General features: G+C 42.5%; 3 protein-coding genes across 5 annotated transcripts in view; 2 read left to right on the top strand and 1 right to left on the bottom strand.

Moving 5' to 3' along the window:
• The window catches only part of krt222 (keratin 222), a 28,026-nt gene extending 23,065 nt beyond the window's left edge, over positions 1–4,961 (top strand). For all 3 annotated transcript variants that reach the window (XM_083549756.1, XM_083549758.1, XM_083549757.1), the window contains exons 6-10: positions 399–503; positions 1,070–1,290; positions 1,420–1,562; positions 1,773–1,875; positions 2,461–4,961. In XM_083549756.1, the coding sequence (XP_083405882.1) occupies positions 399–503; positions 1,070–1,290; positions 1,420–1,562; positions 1,773–1,875; positions 2,461–2,674 (786 nt within the window). In that variant the 3' untranslated portion in view covers positions 2,675–4,961. The remainder of the gene's footprint in view (positions 1–398; positions 504–1,069; positions 1,291–1,419; positions 1,563–1,772; positions 1,876–2,460) is intronic.
• A 1,131-nt stretch (positions 4,962–6,092) lies between these two features.
• LOC310730695 (uncharacterized protein) lies at positions 6,093–9,803 on the bottom strand. The gene is made up of 6 exons (XM_083549755.1): positions 9,722–9,803; positions 8,693–8,738; positions 7,954–8,253; positions 7,508–7,825; positions 7,207–7,248; positions 6,093–6,543 (listed from the first exon to the last, which is right to left on the bottom strand). The coding sequence occupies exons 3-6, from the start codon at positions 8,141–8,143 to the stop codon at positions 6,266–6,268; spliced, it is 828 nt and encodes a 275-aa protein (XP_083405881.1). The 5' UTR covers positions 8,144–8,253; positions 8,693–8,738; positions 9,722–9,803; the 3' UTR covers positions 6,093–6,265.
• A 2,725-nt stretch (positions 9,804–12,528) lies between these two features.
• mettl21a (methyltransferase 21A, HSPA lysine) lies at positions 12,529–14,754 on the top strand. The gene is made up of 3 exons (XM_083550261.1): positions 12,529–13,271; positions 13,379–13,490; positions 14,270–14,754. Exons 1-3 carry the CDS (start codon positions 13,125–13,127, stop codon positions 14,665–14,667), a joined length of 657 nt encoding a protein of 218 aa, XP_083406387.1. The 5' UTR covers positions 12,529–13,124; the 3' UTR covers positions 14,668–14,754.
• The last annotated feature ends 261 nt before the right edge of the window (positions 14,755–15,015 follow it).

The raw sequence follows: 15,015 nt of genomic DNA, 5'->3' as shown, positions 1-15,015 counted from the left end.
CCAGACACACTGTCGTCCTTTTGACTTTAATAAGTCTGTCCACTTGCCTGGTTGTCTTGGCAACGGGCCGGGCCAATTATTTCCTGTCTGGTCCTGAATGATTAGACGCCTTTTAAATCCCACGCGACAGTCCTGTCTGGAAAAAATAAAAAATACCACCACAGGTCGGGGTTTTAATAATGTATTAGAAACGCTGATAAATTCTTGCTTTACCGGACACTATGACCCTATAAGTCACACCAGAGGACACCATTACCCAGAATACACCATAGCATTAAGTTTCCTAGAGCATCACTTCCTGCTCAGATACAGTGCACTCCTGTCGGAGATGCAGATTTAATCAATCAACACCTTCTGTGTGTGTGTGTGTGTGTGTGTGTGTGTGTGTGTGTTTGTAGGATAGTCGGGGTGATGAGGACTTGCGGGAGGCGAGGGCGGAGCTCACAGAAGTTCGGAAGCGATGGCACAGTTTACAGGTGGAGGTCGAGTCTCTACATGCCGTGGTAAGCACAAATACATACACACACACACACACATACACACACAGCATTCTTCTGGAACGTGTCCTGGAAGTTGGATTTCCGCAACGATGTCGAAACGGCGACCTTGGAGCTGGATGTTCATCTTTGGGGAAAGGCCGAAGCCCAAAGGAGCCAAATGTGAAGCACTCGTGCCACTCAAAACAACTCAATCGACTCGTTGTAGCGTCGCCGTATGTCAAACGTACGTCATGTCAATGTCTCTGTGGCAGCTTTTCCCAGTTTCACGCAGAATTCCACATTTGCTCTTTGTTCTAACTTGCTGTCCGTGAAGAAATCGCAGACGTGGGAACTCACGTTGTCAGAATAACAACCTTATTATAGACTTATGAAGGTCTGTGCTTCCTGTTACTGTGCGTGCAGCCTTGTGCTGCCATCTGTTGGTGTGTTACAGAAATAGTCTCAATCCTTTTTTTCTAACACCTCATCTCTGCTTCACCTCATGATGTTCTTCACCTCTACATCGTTCACTAACATCCTGGAACACCTCACATCAAGTGTGTGTGTGTGTGTGTGTGTGTGTGTTGCAGGAGCGCAGTCTGCAAAACTCTCTGAAACACACACAGCATCGGTACTCGCTGCAGCTGCAGGATCTGTCGCGCTCGGTGTGCGAGCTGGAGGCCGAGCTGGACGGCGTGCGTGAAGGTCTCGCCGCGCAGAAGCAACACCACCACCAGCTGCTTAACACCAAGATGAGGCTGGAGAGAGAGATCGCCACCTACAGGAGACTTCTGGAGCACGAGGAGGGCAGGTGAGGATTAAATGATTAGCTTTTCCTAATGTGGGGATTCCAGACGCGCAAATACTGTATCGGTACGCATCCTGCTAAGCCCTGCTAGTTTAGCTTGAAGGATGCCAGCGCTCGCTCTGTCTCGCTCAGGTATTTGAGCGTGGACGGCCCTCCGCGGAAACTGAAGCCCTGGAAACTGGCGAGTCAGCAGAACGGAGTGTGCAACAGCTTCGACAAAGAAAGCATTGATAAAAAGCCTTTCAACCAGCAGGGCAGCCTCGTCATCATCACAGGTTCACACACACACACACACACACACACACAAACACACACACACACAAACACACACACACACACACACGTCAATACATTATATTATAGTAGGCAATAATATACTAGTGCTAAATTTTGTGTGTGTGTGTGTGTGTGTGTGTGTGTGTGTGTGTGTTTGTGTGTGTGTGTGTGTGTGTGTGTGTGTGTGTGTGTGTGTGTGTGTGTGTCAGATCCCATCGTGAGCAGAGACGGTGAAATCAGCACGGTGAAGACTCAGGAGATTGTGGAAGGAAACGTAGTGCGAGAGAGTGCTGAGGGACATGGACGAGTCGAGTAAGCAAACACACACACACACACACACACACACACACACACACACACACACACACACACACACACACACACACACACATCCCAGAATAATACAACATAAATCATCTAAATGTGTATGTAAGATGCTAATGTAGCTAACAAGCAAAAAACAAGTTGAGACGGCCATCTTGGATGTTTTTCCACAAAACAATATTTCTCTAGTCTGTTTAAAAGCTGTTGTGCTCATGCTGTTGTGAATACATGACGTGCTAGCTGAACGTGAGCTAGCTTAGGGACTTAGCTAGCTACAAGAAGTAAAACAGTTTCACTTGTAGCATTGTAGAAGAAAAGCATTCTAACTTTTCAAGTCATTTGTTTTCTATATGAAAATTGTCTTTAATGCAGCAAAGGGTGAATTAGCATTGTTAGCATGTCCTGGATACTTTAAGCATTAGCACTTACACGCTGAAGCAATGCGGGTTCTGTTTGCTCGCTTAGCATAAACCAGGCTAGTCATTAGTAATAACTGTAAGGTACATTAGCTTGAGCATTATGCCGTAGCCGCATGGGAGGTAAAGTTTGGTTCCTGTCTCTTTTCCTGTTTAGAACGGAGAAGATCGATAAGGTCATTAAACAGTGGGAAGGATCGTTTTTCCAAGGCAACCCCAAGCTGAGGAAGAAATCTGTGTCCCTGCGCTTCGACCTGCACATGGCCGTAGCTGACGAAGGCTGTGCTCAGAGCAAGCAGGACAGTTTACCAGATGTGGAGGTTCGGCTGGTGATGAAACGATCCCGCAGCATTCCCTCCATAACGCCGTGACCTCGTACCGAAAGGCAGCAGGGTCAAAACGTGCGTCGCTAGCACAGAATTGTTATTTTTATTTTCTTAAAAGGAGAATGTGCTACATTTGTCTTATATGTGGGGGTGTAGGGTGCCAAAACTTTTATCCTGGATTTAAGCATTATGATATTTGCTGTGTTTGCATCAGTGAATTTATATCAGAGGCAATAATGGCATACTTGATTAGCAAGGATGTGCACTTACACGTTGCTAACGTTCATCAGCAGAAGTTTCCAGAAATCTAAATTATTCACTTTTTCTTTTTTACATTATATCCAGTTTAACACTCCAGATGCCTGAGTGGAAGAACAATTGGTTAGCAGAGGATTCGAAAGCTTAGCAAAAGTTTTAACTGACTAGCATTAAAGCTAAACAAATATCTAAAATCATTCACAATGAACTCGAAATCTGTGTGCGGTCGCAGCCATTGCGCTAAAAATCCATTCATTAGCGCAGCATCAAGACGGTGAGCTGCATGCTAAACCATGATGAGAAAGAACCTTGCGCTCAGTGGGAGAATGATGGCAATTTATTTGCTGTGTTAAGGAAAGAAAGAAAGCGATTTCAGCTAGTTGAAATGCTAGCGAAGCAAATCTTAGGCAGATGCTAGAAGATTTAGCAACACGATCTTCGTCTGCCAGTTGCTAAACTGCTGAACACGCGTTCATTTACTTTACTTTATTATATTGTCTTTGGTGGATCCAACTTTAGCTTCGGAGGTCCGGAGGCAGTGGGCAGCAAGGTGGTAAACAGTGAGGCAGTGAGGCAGAATGCACTACAATGTGAGTTTGAGTTCACACAGTAAATCTGGCTATTTATTATCCATACCAGCCAATCAAATTATTTACCAGAGTAGCTTAGCCAGCTAGCTATAAACAGTTTTACTTAGCTAACTAGACAACAAGCCGTTGAGTGTATCACCGCTAACTTCCACGTAGACTTTCTAACCTATGCCGATTTTCGTAGCACCTTTGTAAAACCATCAACAAATCCCATGAACCAATCCCTTAGCTAATGGCTAATTAGCTAAAAACCATCATTTATTTCTTTTCTCGACGCATTCGAGGATTATTTTTTATTTAATTTCATGAAATGGATCTTTCTTCATCATCAGCAGTTTGTCATCAGCAAAGGTTGTCGTGCTAAATTGTTGAATTCAGTCTGAAATTCTGAGGTGAATGTAGCAAGTCTCTGAGGAAACAGTTGGAATTTGCCAGTACTTAGCTTGCTAACTTAGCATAACTCAACCTGGCTTAAAGCTACTAGCTTTCCTCTTGCTTTGAAACTATTAAAGAAATTTTGCTGAGGTAAAAAAAAATGTATGAAAAAATGTAAATATTAAAGCAAAATAGTTTTATTCTAAAAAACAGCATGAACAAGAAACAGTAAAATAGTTTCATATATTATATATTGACGGGAAAAATACGAGTTTATGTGATAACTGAATATCTAAACGTTAAACATCTAATATTACAACTGATATACCATAATAAAGCTGGCTAATTAGCAAGATAGCTAGGATAACGCTAGGTTTGTTAGCTCAGAATTTCAGAATTCAGATTAGAGAAGAAAGCTAAAGCTAAATACAGAAAAAAGCATTTTAAATCGCTAAAGAACTCTTGCTAGCTTAGCAAAGCGCACAGACTCGGCTTTAATTGTGTACACTGCTTTCATGTAGCAGATTAGCTAGCTAGCAATCCAGCTAGTCTAGCTTGTTAGCAACCTACTTACCTGACATTTCAGCTGGAAACCTCATGTAGCAGATTAGCATTGACACGCTGTGAGGGGAAAATCGTATCTGATCTTTTTCTTATTTTTTTTTTATGTATTGCCATTTTGACCATATTTATTTATTTTGGTTAAAAAAAAATTCAATCTTTTTTTTTTTTTCAAACCAAAGTTTGTGATTAATTATGCAACGTACCAATGTGCTTTATACGTGAAACATCATTGGGTCACGTGTGTACCGGTGACATGTACCACTGTAACCCACTGTAAACCCCCCTGAGCCTCTGATATCTCACTTTTTATCATCAAGCGATCGCAAACACTCGCGCTAATCCACATCATGCTGAACCAGTCGGGAGCTACGATCCTGTCCTCCGATTACGAATGCACTTTGAGACAATTTATACGTCGTGTTTACTTTCTTTTCTTAACTATATAAGTTTTTGCAACTCTATGTATTTAATTTGATCAGGATATTCTGCTTCTTTCTCCTCTGCTGTATGAGGTGTCGAAATGAAATAAACCTACCGTTAATAAAGTTCTCTGATGCTAATGTTAATGCTAACGCTGCAGTCGGGATCATTAGGGGTTAAATTGCTTACCGATTTATATTTAGAATGGAATTAAAATGTATTCTTTTCATTTATACAAAAGAAACAGTGAGTCTGTGCTGATAATGTAGCTGTTGGAGTTAGCGTCTGGGGCTGTTTAGCGCTGTGTTTCTTATTTGAACAGTTTTCTTCTCCAGTTCCGTCAGATTCGTCTTGTGCCCCAACACAGTACAATCACCAGATTCACACAACGGAATTTCCTTCCACTTTCTCCTGTGAATTATTGGTGTAGAGAAAACATTAATCCATAAAGACAGAGTTATTCATTCCTAAGATTCAGCTACAGCACCGAGCTCTGCAGCTGGATGGTTCATGCACAAAGTATTGGCACCTTTCCACAATGATCAAAACTGAAACATGGATCATCATTGTGTCGTGTTCAGGTATCACACACACACACACACACACACACACAATGATTCATTACGCTTGATTTTATTTCCATCAAGCACACACACACACATAGTACTTCATACAAATCTGAGTAGTGTTTGTGCAAAATTGTATAAAGTTTACTCATTAAAAGAAATAACACTGACAGTAATAATGCTGAGGAAACTGATGCTTGTTAACGTCATGGTCCCCTGTAAAACGGAAAAAAACAATTCTATGGCTCAACTGTCAATTTACTGCAATTACTGACACGTTACAATCGTCAATTTGGCAACGCTGGAACACAACGTTACAACAAGTGTGCAAAGTTGCAGTATTACAAACAATGATTTGTGTAATAGAAATGGACCAGTAACAAATTGGAATAAATTTATTTGTAAAAATACAAAATAAAAACAAAAGTAAAAAAAAATATAAAAAGTGCAAGTAAGATATATTAAATTAATTAATTAATAATAATACAATAAAATAAAAACTAAGATTATATACTGAACATATACGGACACCCCCCCCAACAGAGAAGTGTTCACTAACACAGATTTCACTGAGTTCAGCTTATGAAAAATAGGGGCAAAAACAAAAGTGCTGCGTTTATAATTTTGTTCAGTGTAAAAAAATATTTTCTTATATCTATATTGAAAAAAAATTGAAATAATTTTCATCACACCAGTTCTCCCAGTGGGTGATATTGTGGAAAATGTACTTCTTGTAAGAAATAAAGTTGAAGTGTAACACAAGTAAAGTCTTAGAGACAACACCCTTCATTCACATAAAGAGAGAGAGAGAGAGAGAGAGAGAGCTCTCAAACTCCTTCTTCTTATTCTTTCAGCATCTCTCATTAGGGGTCGCCACAAGTATATTCCCTGTGTAGCCTCAAATGCAGAAAACCACGGATTCTATGGAGAAATCCACGGTTTACCAGCGGAGGTCTACGTTCTTCTAAACAACATTCGACTGAAGCCAGAGACTTTCGCTCACTGCTGAGATCTCTCTTTGCTTCTTCCTTTTTTCTCTGATGAACTCTAAATAGTAGATAAACACAGAGAAGTAGAAGTAGAAGAAAAATGTTCTCGAGCAGAATCGCCCACCAGGGCCAGGTCTTCTCCTCCAATGCTTCTGTAGAATAATTTAAGAGATCAGATCATGGTATCAGTTTCAGAGCTTGGAAATGGCAGCAATGCAGTTAAATCAATGAAAGCTTCTGGAAAAAAAAACATGGTAACTCATGGCTGAAAATCTAACACGGTCTTCACTTCCCTTTTGGTTTTTTATTTCAAAAGAAAGCTGGGGTCAGAAAACAGGGTCAGCTATGATAGGAGCACTGAGAGCTGAGGGCCTCACTGAAGGGCCCAAGAGTAGCAGCTTGGTGATAGCAGGGCTTGAACCCCCAACCTTCTGATCAGCAACCCAGAGCCTAAATCACTGAGCTCCAACTTTCACAAGCATTCTGATACAAACCTCTCGTGGCTTTAATCTCATTGGTTAGTCAGATTGGGTCTGATGGACAGATGCGTGAGCAGGAAGTCAGACCATGGTGAGTTTTTGGAGAGAGTTCTGGATGTGGTTTACTGTATATTTATAGTTTGCCGTGCCCCTATCAGAGATTTGCTACAGAACGTAAAAGAAAACTCGGGTAGGCCGTGTTTCATTATTCCCCCCAAGTTCGCTGTTTTCATCCGGAGTTTTTCTCGTCTTTTGTAATATAAATAAGAGTCTTTCCTGTTTGTAATTACAGCTGCTGAAATAAAAAACAGAGGAGAGAGAATCAAATAACTTCACTCTTCTCGAGAGCTTTCGGCGGCACTGTGGTCAACGTGGAGACTGACAAAAAAAAAAGAAAAAGAAAAGAGGTGATAAGCAACAGATTCAATCACGTGTGAAACACGTTCGAGCTTTAAATCAGCACCGGCTTCGTTTTTAAAAAACATTTTAACATGCATTGATTCGTGTCAACAACATAATCAACTTCAAACTCGTTCTGTTTTTACGCTAATGATTTTAAAAGGTCATTTCTATCTAACAGTAAAGAATATGATAAAACTGTTATATTCTAAAGCCAGTGAGTGAATAAAACACTAACCTGTGACCGTGAGATCGACCGCCTCGGGCTGAACGGCTTCCTCGTGTCTGTGTGTACAGCGGATTATCCCTGCGTCAGTCTCCTGGACTTTCAGGAGGGTCAGAGACACATCTCCGTTTCTGTACTGGTCCAACGAGACGGAGACACGTCCTTCATACCCAGTACCGCAAGACATGATCCCTTTCTGAAGCTTTACAACCGGATTGGCGTCTTTTTCACACTGATATATGATGTCCTTATCGGCGATGTTCTTGTCGGTGCGGGCGTAGAGCTGAATGGTCACGTTTTCTCCGACGGCTGCATTCACTGGAACAGGAGCTACACAGTGAGGAGAGAGAGGGAGACGGAGAGAGAGAGAGAGAGAGAGAGAGAGAAACAAACAAAAAACCCTCACGTCTCTGTATAATGCTGGAAATCAATATTCCATCTAAAGATTGATTGTTTACCAATTACATCCAGCTTCTGTTGGCATAACCACGTGTTATTGCAGGAGATGATGTAATTGCCGTCATCGCTGAACAACACGGGATTCAGGTGAATGAAGAACGCGTCAGACTTCTGTGCTCGGTTTTTAAAAGCGTCACCTGTGTGGCACGAGCTCTGCTCACACCTGATCACCAGAATCTTGGACCGCATGTACGCATAGTCAACAGTGATGTCACCATGGCAGGGCGTGTTGCATGCGAGCCGAGCCGAGCCGTTTACGATCGCTGTGGAGCTGGAGGCAGGAGACGCTCCGAGGAACGCTACAGACAGAACAAGTGCATTACAATACTGTCTGTACTCCTTCACATTCAGATAATGACCTTATATATATATATATATATATATATATATATATATATATATATAGATAGATAGATAGACGGACGGACGGACAAACGGACGTTGTGGCGAGTTCTAATGTGACGTCATTCCGAACTCTATTCCAAAACTGGATGGTATGTTATAGCATGATGTGATTTATTTTTTAAAGGGGCGGAGCTTCAAGCTTTATGAGCATGTGTTCAGTACTGCATGAGTAGACCTGATATAGATGCAGTCAGAGAGAAAATAAAAGTTTCAAGAATAGTTACAGCTGTTTGTCTCGTCTTTTCTACAATTAATACATTCAAATACAATCAAAAAATACTTATTTTTTTTTTTTACTACAGTATAGATGAAGGAAATATTTAATATACTTACAGATTAGGAGGAATGCTTTTAAACGCTGAGCCCGGCTCCATGACTACTGTAAGGGGAAAAAAGGTTAATTTAGGATGATAAAAACCAAAACATGAGAGAAAGTGTAAATGTCAGGCTTTATATACAGCAAATGACATAAATATTACATATATTTTACACTGGATATTGGACAGACAGACAGACAGACAGACAGATAAATAGATGCTACACAGTGCAATAGATCCAAATCTTGACATTACTGACGAAATCATCATGGAGTCACGTGACAAAAGAACCAACAACACGGACCAGAAGATATGAGAGGTGAAGCAACTTAGGTGCACATTTTCATTATTGGAGCTGTAGTTAAAGGTGCTTCATGAATACGTGTTGGGAATCTGCTTATTGAAAATTGTAACATTTTATCTTATTTCTAATAAATAAACTTAATGACAGAAATATCCGGGGTTTATTAATGACCGAGATTCAAAGAACCGAGTCACCTAAATGATCCGATCTTCACCATTCACTCGGCTCAGCGAATCATTTACATACTGATGAGAAATACGCACTCGCTAGCAGCTAAATAACGCTGAAAGTAAACAAATACCGTCTGTTTACCGCAACAACAAAAACACTGACTATCACTGACTCTTTATGGCTCATGTGTATTAATTCCAGACTAAGTTTAGGTATTAGATTAATAACTAGAACATAATCCCAGACTCCGCTAGCAAGACTCGGAATTAGCCGTGTGGAATTCTAGTAGGAAAATCGGACATTCCCGATAAACTTTCGAAGCAGTTTTTGCTCCTACATATGCATGTTTCTTATTATTCTCTTTTTTCTTGTAAAAAATAACAGTTTTTTTGGTTAGAACAGCACCAAATAAGCTGAATGCGAAATGAATGAAGTAGGATGTGACGTCATCCAGAAGTTTTCACCTTAAAGAATGTAAACAAAAGTGAATAAAATCTCGGATCGTAGAGAAATCAGGGGATTCGATAACATGCTCAACATCATAAATAAGTGTATATACAGTGTACTGACCTGTAGCTGATCTGCTGGAGCTCATTTACTTCCGGGGATGAGAGGAGATCAATGTTCTGCACGGAGGAATATGGATGGAGAAGATGATTTACCTACGCTCGTTTTTAAGTGTGATCCTGAGGGTGGGGTCTGGACACGTGTTAAAACACGTCACGTCACGCCACATGGTGTACACAGACATACAGACTGAAATCAAACCATTTTATGAAGCAAAACAATGTGGACTGTAACAGGAACGGAATTACGCAGGGGAATTTTCTCTATATATACAATTAGGCTCAAAAATATTTGGCCAGTGATTTGGGCTACACCACATCAGATTTAAAATGAATTAACGGAGATCCAATAGAAGGGCAGACTTTCAGCTTTTCACACCTGAACTCCTCTCAGCCAATCACAATCCACTATTTACACCTGAACTCCTCTCAGCCAATCACAATCCACTATTCACACCTGAACTCCTCTCAGCCAATCACAATCCACTATTCACACCTGAACTCCTTCCAGTCAATCACAATCCACTATTCACACCTGAACTCCTTCCAGCCAATCACAATCCACTATTCACACCTGAACCCCTTTCAGCCAATCACAATCCACTATTCACACCTGAACTCCTTCCATCCAATCACAATCCAGTATTCACACCTGAACTCCTTTCAGCCAATCACAAGCCACTATTCACAAGGTTGATAAATAATTGTATGATGGTCTGTGTGTGTGTGTGTGTGTGTGTGTGTTCTAAGCACAACACAATGATGGTCCATGTCTCAGTGTTTATAATTGTACCTTGTGAAAAGGTGCCAATACTTTGTGCAGCACAAGAAAGAGACTACAGTGGATGAATTACATCCTCACTCTCTGATACGTCACTCAATAATCACTGATTATTCATGTTTATTAATTTATTAATTATCAACACAAACACATTCATGTTCTGAAGCTTTCCAGTTTCTTTCACTTCAACTCCAATAGCCGTATTTACAGTGTGAGCAAGACGTACTGAAGATGCTGAATAAAACGGATCTTCGCTGTATGAAATGCCTAAATATAGAAAGCTCCATTTCAAGAACTAAAAAAAAACCGTAATTCCCAAAAGCTTCGACAAAATTAATATATTATGGATTAACTAAATTATGTCTAACTGTCTCACTGCCTCTCCAACTCTCTGTCTCAACACTGCACTGCCTCACTGTCTCAGTGCCTCTCCAACTCTCTGTCTCAACACTGCACTGCCTCACTGTCTCGCTGCCTCTCCAACTCTCTGTCTCAACACTGCACTGCCTCACTGTCTCGCTGCCTCTCCAACTCTCTGTCTCAACACTGCACTGCCTCACTGTCTCGCTGCCTCTCCAACTCTCTGTCTCAACACTGCACTGCCTCACTGTCTCGCTGCCTCTCCAACTCTCTGTCTCAACACTGCACTGCCTCACTGTCTCGCTGCCTCTCCAACTCTCTGTCTCAACACTGCACTGCCTCACTGTCTCGCTGCCTCTCCAACTCTCTGTCTCAACACTGCACTGCCTCACTGTCTCGCTGCCTCTCCAACTCTCTGTCTCAACACTGCACTGCCTCACTGTCTCGCTGCCTCTCCAACTCTCTGTTTCAACACTGCACTGCCTCACTGTCTCGCTGCCTCTCCAACTCTCTGTTTCAACACTGCACTGCCTCACTGTCTCGCTGCCTCTCCAACTCTCTGTCTCAACACTGCACTGCCTCACTGTTTCGCTGCCTCTCCAACTCTCTGTTTCAACACTGCACTGCCTCACTGTCTCGCTGCCTCTCCAACTCTCTGTCTCAACACTGCACTGCCTCACTGTCTCGCTGCCTCTCCAACTCTCTGTTTCAACACTGCACTGCCTCACTGTCTCGCTGCCTCTCCAACTCTCTGTTTCAACACTGCACTGCCTCACTGTCTCGCTGCCTCTCCAACTCTCTGTCTCAACACTGCACTGCCTCACTGTCTCGCTGCCTCTCCAACTCTCTGTCTCAACACTGCACTGCCTCACTGTTTCGCTGCCTCTCCAACTCTCTGTTTCAACACTGCACTGCCTCACTGTCTCGCTGCCTCTCCAACTCTCTGTCTCAACACTGCACTGCCTCACTGTCTCGCTGCCTCTCCAACTCTCTGTCTCAACACTGCACTGCCTCACTGTTTCGCTGCCTCTCCAACTCTCTGTTTCAACACTGCACTGCCTCACTGTCTCGCTGCCTCTCCAACTCTCTGTCTCAACACTGCACTGCCTCACTGTCTCGCTGCCTCTCCAACTCTCTGTTTCAACACTGCACTGCCTCACTGTCTCGCTAAAGTGAAGCGAAATCTTCTAGCGTCTGCCTCAGATTTGCTTGGAAGAAAGGGATCGTTTTCTTTTTGTTCTTTCTTTTCTACATTTAAATGAAGGCAAATTGTGTGTTTTTGTGCAAATTCTACAGGAAGAAAAAAAAACTTAAATGTAGAAACGTTTCATGAAACTGTTTTGGTTGACGTTTCCTCAAGATGTCCAGCTTTTCTTGAAAAGTCGGTCTCGTAAACGTTCTCGTGAGTGCGACCAAATTTATTTCCTCTCCTCTGTCAGCCATCATGGAATTTATAAAAAAAAAACAGCTATTAAATCCACTAGTATATTTAAGCTTGTGCTACAGATGCCAATCAAAAGATGTGAAAATGCAGAGGTTATTGTACGCCTGCTAGATGGCTCTGGTGTCGTTTACTCAAAATCTGACTGGTTAAAAACCACATGGACTTTACACTAAAAAGAGCCCACAGGTGAAAGGTGTGTAGGTGGAGGCGTGAATAAAATGTCATGAAATAAAATGATTATTTAAAACAATATATAAAACAGTATAAAAACAACCTGACGCTTTCAAATAGTGGGGAATAAATAAAAGGAAACCCCTTATAAACCGTGTAATGTTTTCCTCTAACCGCTAGAGGTCGCACTTATCCTTGATATGATGTAAAAGCTCTGTTTCAAATCCAACATTATTCACAATACGGATTATTTGAAAGAAGACACTCTGAAAGCTGAGCTGTAGTTAAAGTTTGTACTGAACTCAATAAAGCTGTTTTTATTTCCCACAAAAACACTTGTGGGTAGTTCGAGGGACCTAAAAAGACGTAGGGAATAGAATGTGATTTAGGACACAGCCGCTTGACAGCTCGTTGGGTCCTTCCGCCGTCGGTTTCCGTTCGTGGCGCACGCGCGTGGCTCGGCTAATACGATACAGGGTTTTTCGTGTCTGTAAACATTGAAATAAAATAATATATATTTATAAATAATATCTATAATATTATAAGCTTTTATATTATATATGAGCCATGTTTTGATGGGGAGCTGAGTTTTAGCTAAGTCAGTTAGCATGGGCGGTTGTTGATACTCCGTGGTGTGTGTGTGTGTGTGTGATGGCGCTCGTGCCGTACGATGAAAACGTCCTACCCTCTCTGGCCAAACTCCATTCGGCTTCCGCGGACTTCCGGTTCGCCGAGCGACGCATCCGATTGGCTCAGGACTGGAGGGGAGGGGGCGTGGCCGCGGTCGTGTGGGACGCGGTGAGTCGGGAGTCGAATCGCTCAAAGGAATCGATTGACATCGGCGATACTTTTCGAGTCGATATCATATGACTTTATGATCCCTGCTGTGTGGTGTCTTTTCCCAGGCGGTGGTGATGTGCATGTACCTGGAGCTCGGCCGTGTGGACCTGAAGAACAGGACCACCATCGAGCTGGGAGCTGGGACCGGCCTGGTGGGCATCGTGGCTGCACTGCTGGGTGCGTGTGACTCGCACCGCCATTCCATTAAATTCCATCCAATTCTATTCAGTTTTATTTGTAGAGCGTTTCTAACAATGAACATTGTCTCTAAGCATCTTTATGGAGATACGGAAGTTATAAAAGAATAAATGTTTTAGTGCCTATAAGTTTATCCCTTATGAACAAGCCAGTAGCCACTCCCTAAGATGGCATAAGGAAGAAACCTTGAGAGGAACCCATCCTCATCCTTAACACCGAATGTCCATTCATTACAGTTCCATCATTGTTGGTGAACTGTTCAGTGATGGACAGAACTGTTCAATCAAACTGCGCTCCTGAGCCCATTGTAACAGACTGTTGATATTAATTCCAGTCCAAATCCATCCTCAAAGTTCTCGAGATGCTCAGGAATGTCATGGATTTTTTAGGCTGTTGATGAGTGGTCTTCGTGTGAGAGCATCCCATCACGAGGTCATGGGTACCTCAGGAGCATGTTTAACTCAGCAGAGAGAGAAAGAGAGAAGATGGAAAGCAGGGAGAGAAATAAGGATTATTAAGTATCCTGGTTGTTTCATGAATGTTTGAAGATTGGGGTGCAGGCAGGGACCACCATGTAATATTGATTATCATATCATCATCAGTGGGCGTTTGGGGGCGAACACGTTCCTATAGAATCTTCTCCATAGATAACACGTGAAACTAATGAGATGGCGTTACGAAAATGTGTGAAAATAAATGATCTGGCTCACGTATCTATAACACGGTGTAAAAAAAAAAACACGTTTGTGTCCCGGCAGGAGCTGACGTAACCATCACGGACCGAAGCCCAGCCCTGGAGTTCTTGGAAGCCAACGTGAAGGAGAACGTGCCTTCGCACCTGCAGGGGGCAGTGCGAGTCTCAGAGCTTACGTGGGGAGATCGGTTGGAGCGCTATCCCTCTGGAGGCTACGAGCTCGTCCTCGGAGCGGACATCGTTTACCTGGAGGAGACATTCTCGGCTCTGCTGCGCACCCTGGAACACTTGAGCTCGGAGAGCACGGAGGTCCTGCTGGCCTGCCGGATCCGGTACGAGCGAGACGAGCGCTTCCTGAGCATGCTGGGAGATCGGTTTTCCGTGCAGGAGGTTTTCTACGATTCGCAGAGGGACGTCCGTATCTATCGAGCGGTGAAACTGAAGAAGAAGGTGGAGCTCTGAGGAACGGAACGGTCACGACTTTTTATACACAGTATTGAGTTCAAAATGTATGTTAAAAAAAAATGTAATAAATGTTGTGAAAATCAATACGCTAGCAAGCTGTGTACTGCTGATGTGATTCATTAATGAGATTTCAGGGTTTCTGAGTCCATTCGTACACAACAGCCGGCTCTGCTAACGTCTGCACCCTCGTATAACTCATGTAAATCGACTTATCCAGCATGAGCAAGGCTAGTTTTCTGTGAAGAAACAAGCTAGCTGTGCGCGTCAGTGATTAGCACAGAGACTTCAAACCGACAATGTCCGAGTGCACAAACAGATGAAACACACAATGATTCATTACTGACA

This window comes from Silurus aristotelis, assembly GCF_946808225.1.
Source record: "Silurus aristotelis genome assembly, chromosome: 9".
NCBI lineage: Eukaryota > Metazoa > Chordata > Actinopteri > Siluriformes > Siluridae > Silurus > Silurus aristotelis.
This window is presented reverse-complemented; position numbering and strand designations above follow the sequence as displayed.